The following is a 15,386-nucleotide window of genomic DNA, read 5'->3' as shown; positions in this document are numbered from 1 at the left end:
TATTTTTATTTTTATTTGTTAGAAATATAATAATAATGTCTACATATAAAAGCCATCTTGGATTTTTGATATTTGATTTTGAATTTTGAATTTTGGAATTCTGTCTTTCAGAACTAAACATAATGTCAGAAATTTACCCAATACTAATTGGCACCTATAGTCAAATGAATTAGATTAAAAATTATATAATTTTGTAATACAAAAATTCACCACAATTTGAAATACTCTAATTATAATTTTATTCAGATTTCATTGGTTCGATAGACAAGGCAAAAGTCCAGGAGACTTTTCAAATACTGAATATCATAAAAATCTTAATTTGCATTTTTTTAGGTTTAAATTTCTTAATTTTATCTAATTATGAAAACTAATGAAAACAGATACCAAAGAGCTATTCTTAGAATGAATATGATACTCTCCAAGATTAATTTTTACTATAAAACTTCACTTTTGAAAGTTCGGTAATAAAGTTGAAAACTTAATTATGAAGAATGTGCAAAAACATATTCTCAAAACTTAATTGTTTTACATTCTATCAAGGAAACAAAATTAACCCATTAAATCATAATTCGGTAGACTCGTCTTCTTCATTAATATATACATAATCAGAATACACAAATGGAATGCTATTACTACGTAAATAAACAACATCTTCATTTTCCCCAGAATTCAACTTTTTTGATTTGCCAGTGCCAGCCATTTTCAAACTCTTATTAGATTCTGAATCCTTTAAATTTTTCAAAGCAATATGTTCATCTGTGTTTGGACAACAAATACACATTCCGCTATCAGCATCTGAATCCACATAAGAAATATAACTGTCATCCAAATCTTCACCTATAGAGGAAGAGTAGTCACCCTCAAATAAACTCTTCGATGTTGAAGGTACATGTGGTACTGGGAATGTTTCTAACATTTGTGGTGATTGGATAAGACTGTAACGATCCCAGCTATTGGTTGATACTGTGCTAATCATGCTCTGTCTAATTCTTTGAAATCTTGTTATACCCTTTGACTGACAATAATCTGTAACAAAATAAGTTTAAAATACAAATTTAAGTTTTAAGGTTGGGAATTGTACAAAGTTTAAACAAATCATAGCAGGATCACATATACTGTGAAAGTACTTTAATTCGTGGGTATCAATTTTCGTGGTTTGAGCAATATTAACATGTTCGTGGGTTTTTAAATTCGTGGATTTTGGTTTTCGAAAAAAAAATTTGAAAAAAGCCTTCAAAAACGAAGGTTACAAATAGTCTGGATTAAAGGAAATTGCAAGGTAAACATTGACCCGTGTAAATTGTAGTGATAACACTAATTAACCCATGATAAAGTGCTCAGCAGATTAAAGACCATCAAAGGTGTTCATTAGGTCATACACATGTCACCTTAAGAAAACAGTAATATAAACAATGCTGTAAACTATCTTGAATTGTCAAAAAAATATTATGAAAATCAAGCCCAGCATGAAATTAGTATTCCCTATATGTACGAGAACTATGAGGATATAAAATGAACACTTTATTATACTATCATATCAATACCAGAAATCTGACTTTCATCGATCAAAAATATTTTTTGTGAGAATTAAAAGATCAAAAGTTGTACAGTTTAGGTTATAAAAGATTTAATATGAATAGTCCTACATGCGATTGTAGTTATGTGACTCAGTATTCTCAAATAAGGCGATATTCTCTAGATCATATCAGTAGTCAAACGTACATGGGGATCATTCCATGTCTTGATTTGGACAGTGGTTGTTTTATTTCGTTGGACACATAAATTTGTGGATAAAGTCATCCACGAAAACCACGAAAATTGGTACCCCACGAATAAAAGTACTTTCACAGTATTCCATTTTGCATAAGTGAATAATAGTATCAAGCTTTTTGTGATAATGTCTTGCGCTATATTAAGGAGAAACATTTATAAGTAATGTGCTGTGCTTATTATTTGTGCAGCTTCAATCTTACAATACAGACTTTTCCTTTAAATAATATATGCCAACACTCCATCATGAAACTTTAAACCGTAGGTGTCAACTCTGAATCTTGCAGAGAGTCTCAAATTGATTTTACAAATTTTGCATCTTAATTTTTCATAAGAAAGATTTTTCATTTCTAGTTTGGATTTTTTTCTCTTAATTTTTTGAAAATGTTGCTTTCATGACCAGACAGGAAAACAAAGAATACTCAGCATGGGCAAAAGCTGTATACACTTATAAGATGTTATGCATATGGTTTGTGAGAGAAAAAAACATGTAAATTTCAACCGCTTTTACCTTAAATTTATAATAAAATCAAAAACTTTGCATGAAGTCAATTCAAGAATATATCCACCTTTAAAAAAGAATATGGGCTGAAGATGAAGTAAGGTCGATACATCCTCATACAAAGACTACAACATTTTATTATTATTGTCAATTGATTCACTTTACCGCCACTCCACTTTTAAAACTATTGTGCAATTTTGTGGTCGTCCGTTTTTATTTGAGGAGGAAGCTGGAGTGCCCTGTGAAAATTCAATTACGACCTTCAGTAGGAAAACTGACAATCCTAGTCAATTAAGATTGGAGTCAGATGCACTTGCCTTGTGAGGGATTTGAACTCACAGCCTTAGAGTTAACTAACAAGTGATACAGTAGTTCGACTACTAAGACCACAGAGCCACCAAGGCCCTTACCTTTGTACATACATGTACATTTAAACATGCAGCTTTTTTTTTTAGAACAAATCAAATAATTTAGAATATATTAAAAATAATAATTAGTCAACATAAAACTTTCTGTAATATACATTACCGTCTATGATTTCTCTTTCTTGTTGTTCAAGTTCTTTTAATGCCAATTTCTTGTGAGCTAGAATTTCCTAAATACACACAAAATAATTTATAACTTAAAAGTCTCTTTGAAAATATAATGTAAGAAGTGCTTGTATTCCAATTAAATAGCACCACCTCATTACATTTTTACAATAATTTTTAAGTCATGAATTGGAAATATTTTTAGTCTAGAAATCGTTTGACCCAATTGTGGATGGAAGCCATGACCTCCTGCACTTGACAAAAACAAGCTGTTGGGATCCCACTAACATGTTTAACCCTGCCACATTATGCATTATGTGGCTGTCCCAAGTCAGGAGCCTGTAATTCAGTGGTTGTCATTGTTTATGTGTTACATCATTATTTTTGGTATTTTTTTGTACATAAATAAGGCTGTTAGTTTTCTTGTTTGAATTTTTTTACAGTCATTTCAGGGCCTTTTATAGCTGACTATGCGCTATGGTCCTTGCTCATTGTTGAAGGCTGTATGCTGACCTATAGTTGTTAATTTTTGTGTCATTTTGGTCTCTTCTTGAGAGTTGTCTCTTGGCAATCATACCACATCTTCTTTTGTTACATATATACCATTAGACAACCAATAGGTTTCCAATGGTGTAGTTTGAGATTGAGGTATTTCCCTTGGTCACCATTTTGGAGGGATGAACAGTTGATTTTATAATTTTAACAACCAAACTGCCACAATTGATAAATAATAACTATACCCTTGTGATGAATTGGGCAAAGCTAAAGCAAAAGAAAACTGTTCCGGAAAAAAAGTTATATTCGGTTGATTGTAATGGAATTTGTGCACTTTTCCCTCCACAATTGTGATAAAAGGGAAGTAACTCTTGCTCAAATTGTATCAATCCAAACTGATCAAATGAGATGGTTTAAATTACTTTTAATTGAATAAACTGACCTTTAATCTAAATATTCTGTCATGAAGTTCTACCTTCTTACAACAATCTTCAAACATAACAACCATCCTACAATTAAAACATAAAATATTTTCAAATACAATGTATAATAAAAAACGTGTATCTGTACAAAACTATTCTGTGTTTCATTGTGTGGTTATAAAATATTACAAAATGTGTATGTCCTGTTTCATTCTGTGTTTTATTGTGTAGTTTGTCTTGTGAATATAGATCTGTGCCCTTTACCATTATTCTGATAACAAACTGTTCAGACATGTCTCAAAATTCTGAGAGTTATTCCTTTAATCAAAGTGCTTGTAAGCACTGAAGGATAAAGATTACTTTAATTTATCAGTGGGAATTCAAATTAGACATTACATTGTATAAAGCATTGGTTGTAGTTGATTCAACTAAAATCATAGACAAAGGGTGATAACTCAAATTTTAAAGTGAATTTAAACAAAACATTCTGTAACAATAACATCATTGATATGTGCACAAGTTTTGTAATTTTCTTGACAAGTAATGTTAGGGTAACTATTCTTTTACTACTTGTAATGGTTGACCTTCACCTTTGATCTTGACCTTGAAAAATATAGAATTCATTTCCCCAATTACTAGACGCAAGATTGGAGCTCTTAACATGTCTACAAACTAGAACATTCAAAATCATGTTGTGACTTTGACCTTTTAACTTTAACCTTACATTATTACTGGATTCAAACTTAGTAGTTCAACATGTTAGAAGAAATTTTGATTGAAATAAGAAGCAATCCTAAACATTTATTTCACATTTTTGTGAAATGATGATAAGGGCTGTTCCTAAAATAAATGTATGGAGGGGAGGAAGGCACTTTTAATTTGACCCCACCATGCATACATTCTAAATTGGATATTTCATTTTTAACAACCTTTCTTAAATAATCACCACCCATCAAATTTTAATAAAATTGCCTTCCTGTCCCCACCATACAATAAATTCTGGAAAAGCCCTTCGGATTACAATATGAGAAAGGTGAATGGGATTATAAAAGGTATGAGAATAAGAAATTGAAAGAAAGTATGAAAGAAAGAAAGGAAGTACCTCATTGAGTCACCACAACCTCTTATCACTCTTACTAATTCTTTATGAGAATTTCTGTCCACCGATTCACCATTTACTGAGAGTATTACATCACCTGTTAAAATAGTAAAGTATACACATTGTAAATTAATTAAATGTAATATAGCCCGAGGGTTCTAACAAACACACATATCCCTGAAAACAACAAATATTATACAAGAGTATAAGACTTTTACAGTGGAGATTCAGATTTCATTTCATAAAATTCCTCGAAAAAAAGATGGTATCCTGCTTTGCTACTAAAGTAGGTGAAATCATAGACATGCTTACGGCGTCAAACATAAACACGGGCGTTTTCTGGCTTCTTGGCCGCTTCAGAATGTAATAAAATTTGATAACAGGAAGGTTTCTAAGAGCAACATGCTAGTGTTTTGGCTTATTATTGTAGAAATTTCATGTCAATACATTCTGTATTTCAAAATGTTGGCTTCCTTAGTTATCCAATAAGAACCACTGATACAAAATAATTGCATTAGCAATATCATTAATAAATCAAAGATAAACAGTGAAAACTGTCAAATCTATAACTTTTTGCTACTAATCCTGTGAAATTTAACTTTCGATATTTACACTTATTACTTGTTTCACTTGATAAACAATCTTAATGAAACTTGATACAATGAAAATAAAGAATGCATAAGTTGTTGAACTTAGCGAACACAAACTTGTAATTCAAAATATTGGAAAACAGGAAGTATGTATCTGTCCAATAGAATTAAATAAGTTTTTACTGTACATAATAATTAACACTATTTAATTGATTAAAGAGCATGCCTACATATGTGAGCTCACATCTATATGCTTCACATCTTTCTTTAGTCATATTTAACCTTTGTGTTAAAGTCAATTCAGAAATTATTGTATGCAGGCATATAATATTGTAATTTTTGAAGACTTCAACTTAAACATGTAAAATGCAAGATTATTTTTTTGCAATTTCAAGAAAAGCTTCATACAGATATTTGTGTCCATGTATCCATGGTGTTGATATTAGAATGTAAGTTATTATCATGATTATTATTGCAGAACTTGCAATGTTGTATAATTGGCATGAATAACCTTGCACTAATTTTTGAATTTAGATTTTTTTAGAAGAGATTTATACATAAAATAAAACTTCTAGTGATTTTCTCTATTTATATTGTATATAATGTAACCATACCTTTCCTCATTCCAGCCATGTATGCTGGCCCAGTAATCTCAATGTAGTCAACATAAGTCATTATTTCAATCTCGTTCGTTTTCTTGTGTTTAATGCCATAGGTCTAAAATAAGAAATAATATCAAATAATGAACCATTTGTTGTAAGTTTTGAGGAATGTTGATTTGTTTTGTTTTGTCTTTTCTTTTTCTTGGGGGTGGCATGGTGTTTTTTTTCCCTACGACTAGATGTTGATGTACTGTGACCTTTAGTTCTCAATTTCTGTGTCATTTGGTGTCTTGTGAAGAGTTGTCTCATTGGCAATCATACCCCATCTTCTTTTTTAAATGATGTAATTGTTTTAAATTGCCCATTGGTATCATCCCCCCTTTTTTTTTTACTGAAATCTTACCTGCAAAGTAAAGCCCCATGAGTTATTTATTTTCTTCAGGAATAGAGTGCGTCTTTTAGTGTTGTCATTGGGATGGCTCTTTATGGATCGTTCAGGCTCTAAACAATGAAGATCAGCACCGATAGAGCTACTTGACGGAATCATTGGGATTTTCTGAAATAAAATTAAAAATACTAAATAAGAAAATATTAGAAAAGATTTGTTTGGAGGTACAGATAATTAAGTTAAAATTTATACTACGACCATGATTTTTTTATTTTGACCCTAAGACCATGATGACTTTTAATTTATCTGCCAGTCATATCATTCACGAAAGAAGAAAAAAAATCCCATGTTTAAGTCATTAATATGATTGATTGTTGGATAGAAAATAAAAAGAAGAATATATTGGAGGACAGGAATGACCCTGTTTAAGGTTCAAGCAAATTAAAATAGGACAGAAGGACAGAAAGACAGAAAGACAGAAAGACAGAAAGTCAAGGGTGACATATATGCACTCAATGCCCCTTTCTCCTACAGCAGAGGCCTAATAATTAACTAAAACATTTTTAGATGAAAATAATAATTGTATGTATTGTTGGGTGCAATTAAAAGAAGTTCTTTAGGCATAATAGAGCTCATGGTAAATTCAATTCACAGGATTTCATGTTTGAACTTTTTATTCACTTTGTTTCAAGCATATTGAGAAAAAAATAATGATTGATCATGATGATATATCAGCTATTTCTATTTTGTTCATTCATTGTAAAATAGCCATTCTTTTCATCAGTACACATATATATCCCTTCTTTACATCTCTCATATAAATGATCATGATGATATAATGATCAATATATATATACTGAAGCTAATCAATCATAAAAGTAAAATCTATAGTAGACTTGATGTACATATCATTTACAGTTTTCAAAGTATAAAATGTTCAGTAAAAATAAAGTATTTACTACTATTGACAAAATATTTTGAGTGCTAGTAATCATGCTGATGTTACCAATCAATAGTGTTATAACAAGTATAGTCAGAATTCAATCAAAACTGGCCAATTCTTATTGGATTTATCAAATCTAGGACTGGAGTGCATGTGTTGACAAATACATCTTGTAATGCCAATTTCATTGTGATGTCCATGTACCCCCTTTTTATTGAAAAAGTATATTTCAACTTGCAAATAATTTTTAAGAATTTCAAATTAGAATTCACTTTCTCCCATGTCTATTCATTAACTTGTGACACTTTTATTAATTAAGTTTAATCGACAAATCATGCCAAAGGAGTTTAGTTTTCTCGTTTAGATTGTTTTACATTGTCTTATCAGGGCCTTTTATAGCTGACTATGCAGTTAGGGCTTTGCTCATTGTTGAAGGCGGTACACGTACCTATAGTTGTTAATGTCTGTGTCATTTTTGTCTTTTGTGGATAGTTGCCTCATTGGCAATCATACCACATCTTCTTTTTATATTAGCAATATTGATCTCTTTTCATATTCAATCATGTTCCTGTCTTTACATAAACTTAGGTTTGTTATTTTTAATAAACAAATTACATATCTGACCTGAGAGTAATGTGAATATGAAGTCTCAGTCACAGAACCTGCACTATGTTTTTTTTTGTTTTTTTTTTAAATTTTAGCAACAAAACAGTTTATAAATTCACTTACCTAGATGCATTCGATCATTATCAATCAAAATTAACTATACAGTCACGAATGTAACAATAAGTTACTAATCTGACGGGGAAAGACACTTCCTTACATCATTGTGTTTTTCCATTAATGTTTAAATAATTGCACAGTTACAACATTGTACAAAAAGACAGGAAATTCTGATTATAATGATACGATTTTCCTGTGCATTTAATCTAAACAATAGATCAATTATCTATTAAACTTAATGTTTGCCTGTATGACAAAAAGATGCGGGAAGAGGACAACATAACCTAAAAATACCTATTATTTGGTTAGGGACTTTTCATTTAGAATTTTCCTCGGAGTTGAGTATTTTTGTGATTTTCCTTTCTACAACACAAAAAAAACAGACGAAGGGTATAGGAAAAGGAAGAAAAAAACAATAATTTACCTTTTATATCATGTATATGTTTCAGCAGTTTACAAACCTCAGACTATAATCAATATGAATATGTGTATAAAAAAACTCAAGTCACAAAACTTTACTCAATACTTAAAGAACAAAATTTTTGATCCAGTATTTTAATTGGTTGAAAGTTCTGAGTACATGAGTACAATAAATGATAAATTTGTAAAACTGCAATACTGCAAGGTCACTTCCTATTAACTAAAAATTAAACATGATCAAGAATTAAGTACTTATGTTATTAAAAAGTATATAGTTTCATCATCTGAGATGACTGTCAAATGATATATAAACCATCACTGAATAGCTAAATCCACTTTCATCAAGTATGCCATTCACATAAAATTGTACTTCATGTGTCAAATGCATCATGTGTCAAATGCATCATGTGTACATGTATGTTGCCAATAATAGAGTATCATGTGTACATGTATGATGCCATTAATAGAGCATTTGATACATAATACATGATTACTTAGTAATCTAACTACATGTTCATCACTTACATGTTTGTCTGAATTGGGTACTTTGTTTCTGTAATCTTAAAATTTTAGGTTGTTTTTCTCTTTCTTTTAATGTTTGCCCATTAATTTCATGATTTGCTATTCAATATATTTAAATATATATTATATAAGCACCACATTTGATATTTCACATTCTGGAAACTGAATTGACACATTTAACATTTATCTGCATTGAGGTCTTGAAACTTTTCCACTTTTTTTCAGGAATTTATTTCTACTAATTTTCTTACAATCTCATTAAGCACAATTTTTTTTTTATTATGATTATAAAAGTTCAATTATATAATATCTTGGCACAAATATATATTATTTAAATAAAAGTAGTAAAATTTTTTGTAACCCTTGAAAATTAATCTAAATTGGCTGTTAACCAAGAGATATGTTTACAATTTTATGCAAATATACATGACTTTCTTTGATCTATATAATTTGATATTCAAAATAAACATTTAATCCATTTATATATATATATATATATATATTAAATACTATGATATACCCTTACATCATAAATACACAGGTAAAGCTCTATATCAAAAAATTATCATTTATATACAAGTATATAACTATATATCGGTTAGTCATGTTTGTAAGGTCATCATGCATGGGGTTATCTTGTTCAGATCAATCTTAATTTACAAAATATTACAAACATCTTGTTTTCACCATATGTTCATGATGTTTAAATAAATTAAATGAGCACAATTTGTTAATCAAAAATTAATAAATTTTATACACATCTTATGTTACATTCTTAGGCTACATTTGCTGTTAATGAAATATGTTTTAGAGTACATATGTATGTACACCAGTTTTATTGTTTACAAATGTACATCTTTGTTAAAATCAAAGCGCAAATGCACAGAAAATGGCAGAGTTGGTCTAAAAATGTAAAGGTTTCTTTGCCTGGAACTGCTGCTTTGAGTGGAAACTTTTTATGCTGACTATCAAAAATATTCTGTCTCAAATTTGTTACTGAGTTTTCTGAAACTAATATGTTCAGCCATATACAATGATATAGCAAAATTAGAAAATCTATCACATGACATATTTACTGAAAAGGTCTTAGCTGTTCTAATAATTTAAAAAAAAAAAAATTCTTCTACTGTGAAAGTACTTTAATTCGTGGGCAGTGATCAGGAAGGACGTGCGCCTTGCGCCAATTGCGCTTATCGACCAGAAATGGCGCATAAAGTGACAAATGTAAACGCCCGCGTGGCGCATGATATTTTTCACTTCGTTTTAAAACGTTGAGATATCGTCAAATATATTTCCGATCGTATTTCGTGCCGCCATGTGTGAGTACACAACTGTGTAGTGTTTACTCCAATGATAGGAGCACCTTTATATTTTTGGGACGTCTCCGGTGTTTTCCTATGGTAATAATAGCAACATGCGGTATGACTGATTACCCAAAAAACGTAATTAACCATCATTCATGATATAATTTTTTATAAACAACTTTAAATTTGTGAAAATTGGCTAGTACAGGCGAGAATTCTTCTCTAATTATAATCTTTTAAGTAAGCTTGCTATTATTTCGATTGAAAAACCCAAAAGCCTTTTTATGAATTATCAAAAGTATAGTATTTGTCGCCATAAAAGGGGCTTAACTGTCCTTGTCAATTTTTTTGGTCTTTGACTCGTTTTGACATTTTGTAAACATGCCTTCAGCGAATTGTTGTTGTGTCTTATCAATTAACGTTGCTCTCTACTGTTATTCTTGTCATCGTGATGAAGTAATAATAATACAAGTGCAGAGGAAATGCCAGAAACGTCCTCTAATACGGAACGTCTGGAATAAGTATGGTATCGACGAAGACCCAAATTTAATGTAAAAAAAAACATGAACATGAACAAGGGAACAGTACCAGTTTTAACATTGTAAATAAAGGTTATCGTAAATATTGCACGGTTTGGAAGAAGTTATTGTATATTCATTGAAATTCAAATTACAAAATCACAGGAACAATATCCATGATATTAATTAGAATCATACTTGTAAGTACAGTGAAATATACACTTTTTTTAATTTTTTTTTTATTGTAAACGAATGGCCCTATCATTTGACAACATGGCCCATTAATTCTAAAAATGGCCCATTGAATTTATTTTTGGGGGGCCCTGGGCCCATAGAGAAAAAATCCTTCCAGATCACTGCGTGGGTATCAATTTTCAGGGTTTAAACAACATTTACATGTTCGTCGGTTTTTATCTTCGTGGATTTTAGTTTTCTAAAAATAAAAAGAAGGAAAAAATTGAAGATGATAATAGACATGATAGAAACGAAGATTACAAAATGTATAGATTGAAGGAAATTGGATAAAATCATCCACGAAAACCACGAAAATTGGTTCCCTACGGATAAAAGTACTTTCACAGTATAACAGTCCCATCAGAATGCATGTAGCAAAACAAATTTGAGTAAAAATAGAGAAGTTAATTTTTAAACAGAATCAAATGTCAACCTTGTACTTTATTTAGCTTTTTGAACCTTTTTTTAATCGAATGACACTGATTAGTCTTTTATAGACGAAACGTGCATCTGGCGCAAATACAAACTTCCAACCCTGGTATCTATGATGAGTTTATTTACCAACTAGACAGTTACTTTGTACATTTCGTAAATAGAGAAATTTAATATAGCACTTTCTCAGGAATGTAAAGTTTAAAACTGAACTCATTATTATAAGAGATATACAAGATCAGTCATTCTTAAAAATCAATAATCAGATGATTTCAAACATTGTTAAAAACCTGGATTAAATTACAAATCATCAACCACTTTTAAAGTAAAAATTAATTTAAAATCCAGAACTTGAACTTTTGTTAGCAGTTGGCAACTTTCTATATAATACATATATATTTTCCTCTAATTCTTTGACAATTAATCCCTTTCTGCACCCATTGTATAAATTAACAGCTGCACCATGAGCGCATGATAAGCCCATCGTCTAGTGTGAAGTTTTATGCAATAATAAATAGTTTCTGAGATACGGCGCAACATGTGAAAACACCCTTCTTTTTTTCTTCTTCAAAAACTAAATTACTCTAAAATAAAATTTTGAATCACCACCAAAAAGAATTCAGATCTTAATATTAATATAACTAAGAAGTGTGTAAAGTTTTAAGCAATAATAATAATTAATGTTTTTTGAGATAGAGTGCGACATGTGACCCCCCCTTTTTTTTTACAAAAAAACTCACCAACTATATATTTTTAATCATCACCAACATGACCAAAAAGTATACAGATCTTTAGAATAATATAACTAAAATGTGTATAAAGTTCAAAGCAATAATCATAAATTGTTTTTGAGATACAACACGACATACATGTGAAAAAAACACACCCATGTTTAAGTTACTAACTCAAAAAGTTTAAATCTTGTTTTCACCAAAAGGTATATAGAGATATCCTTTGACCATTTGACCATCATAAGAAACAACTGTATTAAGTTTCATGAAATTTGAATAAGTGCATGGTTCTCTAGTTACGGTGCAACATGTCATGCATGTGGATACTGGACAGATTGTTGGATGGGTGGAAGACCAGACTTGTATTTGAATACCAGGGTTTCCGCTGGCGGTCGCCATTTTCGCAATTTGCGAAAAAATAATAATTGTTGCGATTAAAATTCGTCATTGGCGAAAGAATATGGCGAAAGAAATATATATAACGATTTATTTCCAGCCATCTTGTTTATTTACTTTTTCGGGTTTCTCTGTCTTTACCGATCAGACAATGCTCGGAATTCACCTTGAACTCGTTAAGATTTTGACAGAAAATCAATAATCAGCTGATTGCATTCATAGCTATAGAAATCAAAGGACTAATTAATGAAGGTGTTGATTGTATTTTATAACAAAATGATATGGTTAAATGGCTTCTGTCACATGTCACAAACAGGATTTATTTACCACTTTGCGACGCACCTGTTTGAAGCAAAGTTTTTACGCTTCCTCTCCTTCTTTTAGTTTTAATGATAGTCCAGAAAAGAAAATTGTTGTTATGACGGAAAATGTTCAAAAGCAAGAAAAGTCTCTAATTTAAAACTGTCAGTGACACACGTGTTTCAAGCATATAGTTTTACTTATTTACGATGGTCTAGAAAAGAAAACTGTCGTTATGAAGAAATCTATTCAAAAGGTTGGCATGAGAGTAACCCTTCAATGTCATGATTACACCTTACACGAAGGATCAATTGCAAGTGATAAGATGCTTCATTTTTTTGTCATCTTAAAACCACGTCTTATATAAGGGGGGGGAGTGCTGGAAAAAAGGAAAATTTTAAAAGAAAAATATGTTTGTTACTTGGCGAAAAAAATAATAAAGTGGCGAAAAATAAATTGTTTTGGCGAAAGAGGTGGCGAAAAAAATAATTGACCCAGGGGAAACCCTGTTGAATACCATAATATGTCCCTTCAAAATTTTGATGGGCATATATATATATTAAAAATTTAACCAACATGTGGTTGCCAGTGATCTCAGAAGATGATTGGATGAGTTTAAGGGTCATAACCTTGATCAGCTCCCTAGATGAATCAAAATATATATATATACTAGAACACACAGGTCTGTGATATTGCGGGTCCTTAACTGAATTAAAGTCATGAAAGTATATATGTAACTATGTGTAAGACTTATTTTAGCCTGGATTTTTATTATTGGTATTGTCATCTGATAAAGTCATGCTGATTATAAGATGCACAGTTTTCTCTGCTTTTGAAATCTTTCTTTTGAACCTGTTGAAATGGAACTTATCAATTATTGGTAATATTAATTATTTAGAAAACAAAAAGGGCCTGATTCGATGGAGTAATTTTTAATCAACAGCATTTGTCCCTTTATTAGTTATAAATAATTTTGATATCTTTGATTCACCGTTTTTACGTCATGCCAGCAAACAAATTGAAAGCTGTATCTAGATTTTTAGTATTTGTATTGTCATCTCATAAAGTCATCAAGTCATGCTGATTAAATACTACAATAGGATGCAATGTGACATATCAGACAATGATTGAATTTAGTAATATAAAAGGCAAACGAGTATCTGACTGAGTTTTACCTAAAATTGTACATTGTACTTGCGAAATAGGCCTTACGAGCGAGTTATCATCCCTAACATGCCCAATAAATACACACTAACTAATTTTTATGTAAATACAAATGTACCACCAAGGTCCCTAGACTTAACTTTTTTAATCATTGTTAATGGCCAAAGTAGTGTTGTTTTTTTGTTTAAAATGCACATGAGTCAATAACACGCAAAAAACCACTTTCAAGTTAAGTCTTACACCAGAAAAGCTCAAATATGGGCTTCTTTTTGTCTTCATTTACTAGAGAGAGGGATCGCCTCTATGCCTGCACTATAAAAGTGCATCATGCGTCATTGTGATCTTCATTAAATTTAAGCAGCTGGATGACCACAGACACTTGTTTCTATGCATGGGAAGGTCAACTATCCATGTAAATAGATTAGCTTCTATTTATATAGATAGTCGACCTTCCCATGGATAGAAACAGGTACCTGTGTGGATGACCTAGAAATAATGTTTGTTCCATAAGTACTGGATCAAATACCCCAATGACAGCAGTGCATATTCATGATATTATAAGCATTTAATTTGCCAAATTATTCATGCAACATAGCATCCTATTTTTCAACAGCTCGTTCAAACAGGGACAAAAGTGGTCTTGCCCCTAAACGCAGAAATGATTTTCACCAAAACCAGTTTTTGATGGAAATGCAAAAACTTGAAAGTATGGTCTATTGCAGGCTACGACTTATAACAGAAAAGAAGAAAAACATGAGTGAAGCAAATTGGTAGCAAGTAATGAAAGTTGGTAGAGAGTAATAAGAGTTGGTCTAAGGCGATTAAGCAATGACTGAGTTCAGTTCAGTTGTCATGGATTTTAAAACACTTTAAAAAACCTTTTGATCCGCCCCCTTTATTAACATTTATTGTTTCAGTTTTACTCCTTTACATATTCTTTTGTAAATAATAGGATAATATTTGATAAATACATACTTTCATTGTTATTTAGTCCAATGCAAGTACAACATCACATGGTTTGTGTAACTTAAACTCTTATTCGGTTATTGAATTTAGTTATGTCCCTTTAGTTTCTGATAGCCAGATTTCAAAATGAATTTAACCAAATATGATCAAACCTTTTTATCTTGTTTCCAACTTAAATGGGACACCATCTCCATGGTATTCACCCATGTCATTTCTACGAAACTGTCATCCCGTGGTTTAGGCAGGATTTATGTTTAAACTGGTGCTAATCTCCGCCAGTGCGAGTGGCAACCTGAACTTGCCGCTTAAGCACCCTGAAATAAAAACAATATTTT

At 30.8% G+C, this 15,386-nt stretch overlaps 1 protein-coding gene across 1 annotated transcript; it reads right to left on the bottom strand.

The window, feature by feature from the left end:
* Positions 1–562: 562 nt before the first annotated feature.
* Positions 563–15,359, bottom strand: LOC134699730 (cytohesin-interacting protein-like). Its single transcript, XM_063561160.1, has 7 exons — positions 15,204–15,359; positions 6,414–6,566; positions 6,023–6,125; positions 4,822–4,915; positions 3,740–3,806; positions 2,801–2,867; positions 563–1,026 (listed from the first exon to the last, which is right to left on the bottom strand). Exons 1-7 carry the CDS (start codon positions 15,261–15,263, stop codon positions 563–565), a joined length of 1,008 nt encoding a protein of 335 aa, XP_063417230.1. The 5' UTR covers positions 15,264–15,359.
* Positions 15,360–15,386: the final 27 nt, after the last annotated feature.

Source organism: Mytilus trossulus, unplaced genomic scaffold, assembly GCF_036588685.1.
Source record: "Mytilus trossulus isolate FHL-02 unplaced genomic scaffold, PNRI_Mtr1.1.1.hap1 h1tg000085l___fragment_1__unscaffolded, whole genome shotgun sequence".
In the NCBI taxonomy this organism is placed as follows: Eukaryota; Metazoa; Mollusca; class Bivalvia; order Mytilida; family Mytilidae; genus Mytilus; species Mytilus trossulus.
The sequence above is the reverse complement of the archived record's forward strand: the minus strand, read 5'-3'. Positions and strand labels throughout refer to the sequence as shown.

Coding starts and splice junctions, on each gene's coding strand:
- LOC134699730 (XM_063561160.1), bottom strand. CDS start 15,263: ATGACATGGGTGAATACCATGGAGATGGTGTCCCATTTAAGTTGGAAA. Junction 4,916..6,022: donor CATGGCTGGAATGAGGAAAG/GTATGGTTACAT, acceptor CTATTTTAACAG/GTGATGTAATACTCTCAGTA. Junction 2,868..3,739: donor ACAGAATATTTAGATTAAAG/GTCAGTTTATTC, acceptor GTGTGTATTTAG/GAAATTCTAGCTCACAAGAA.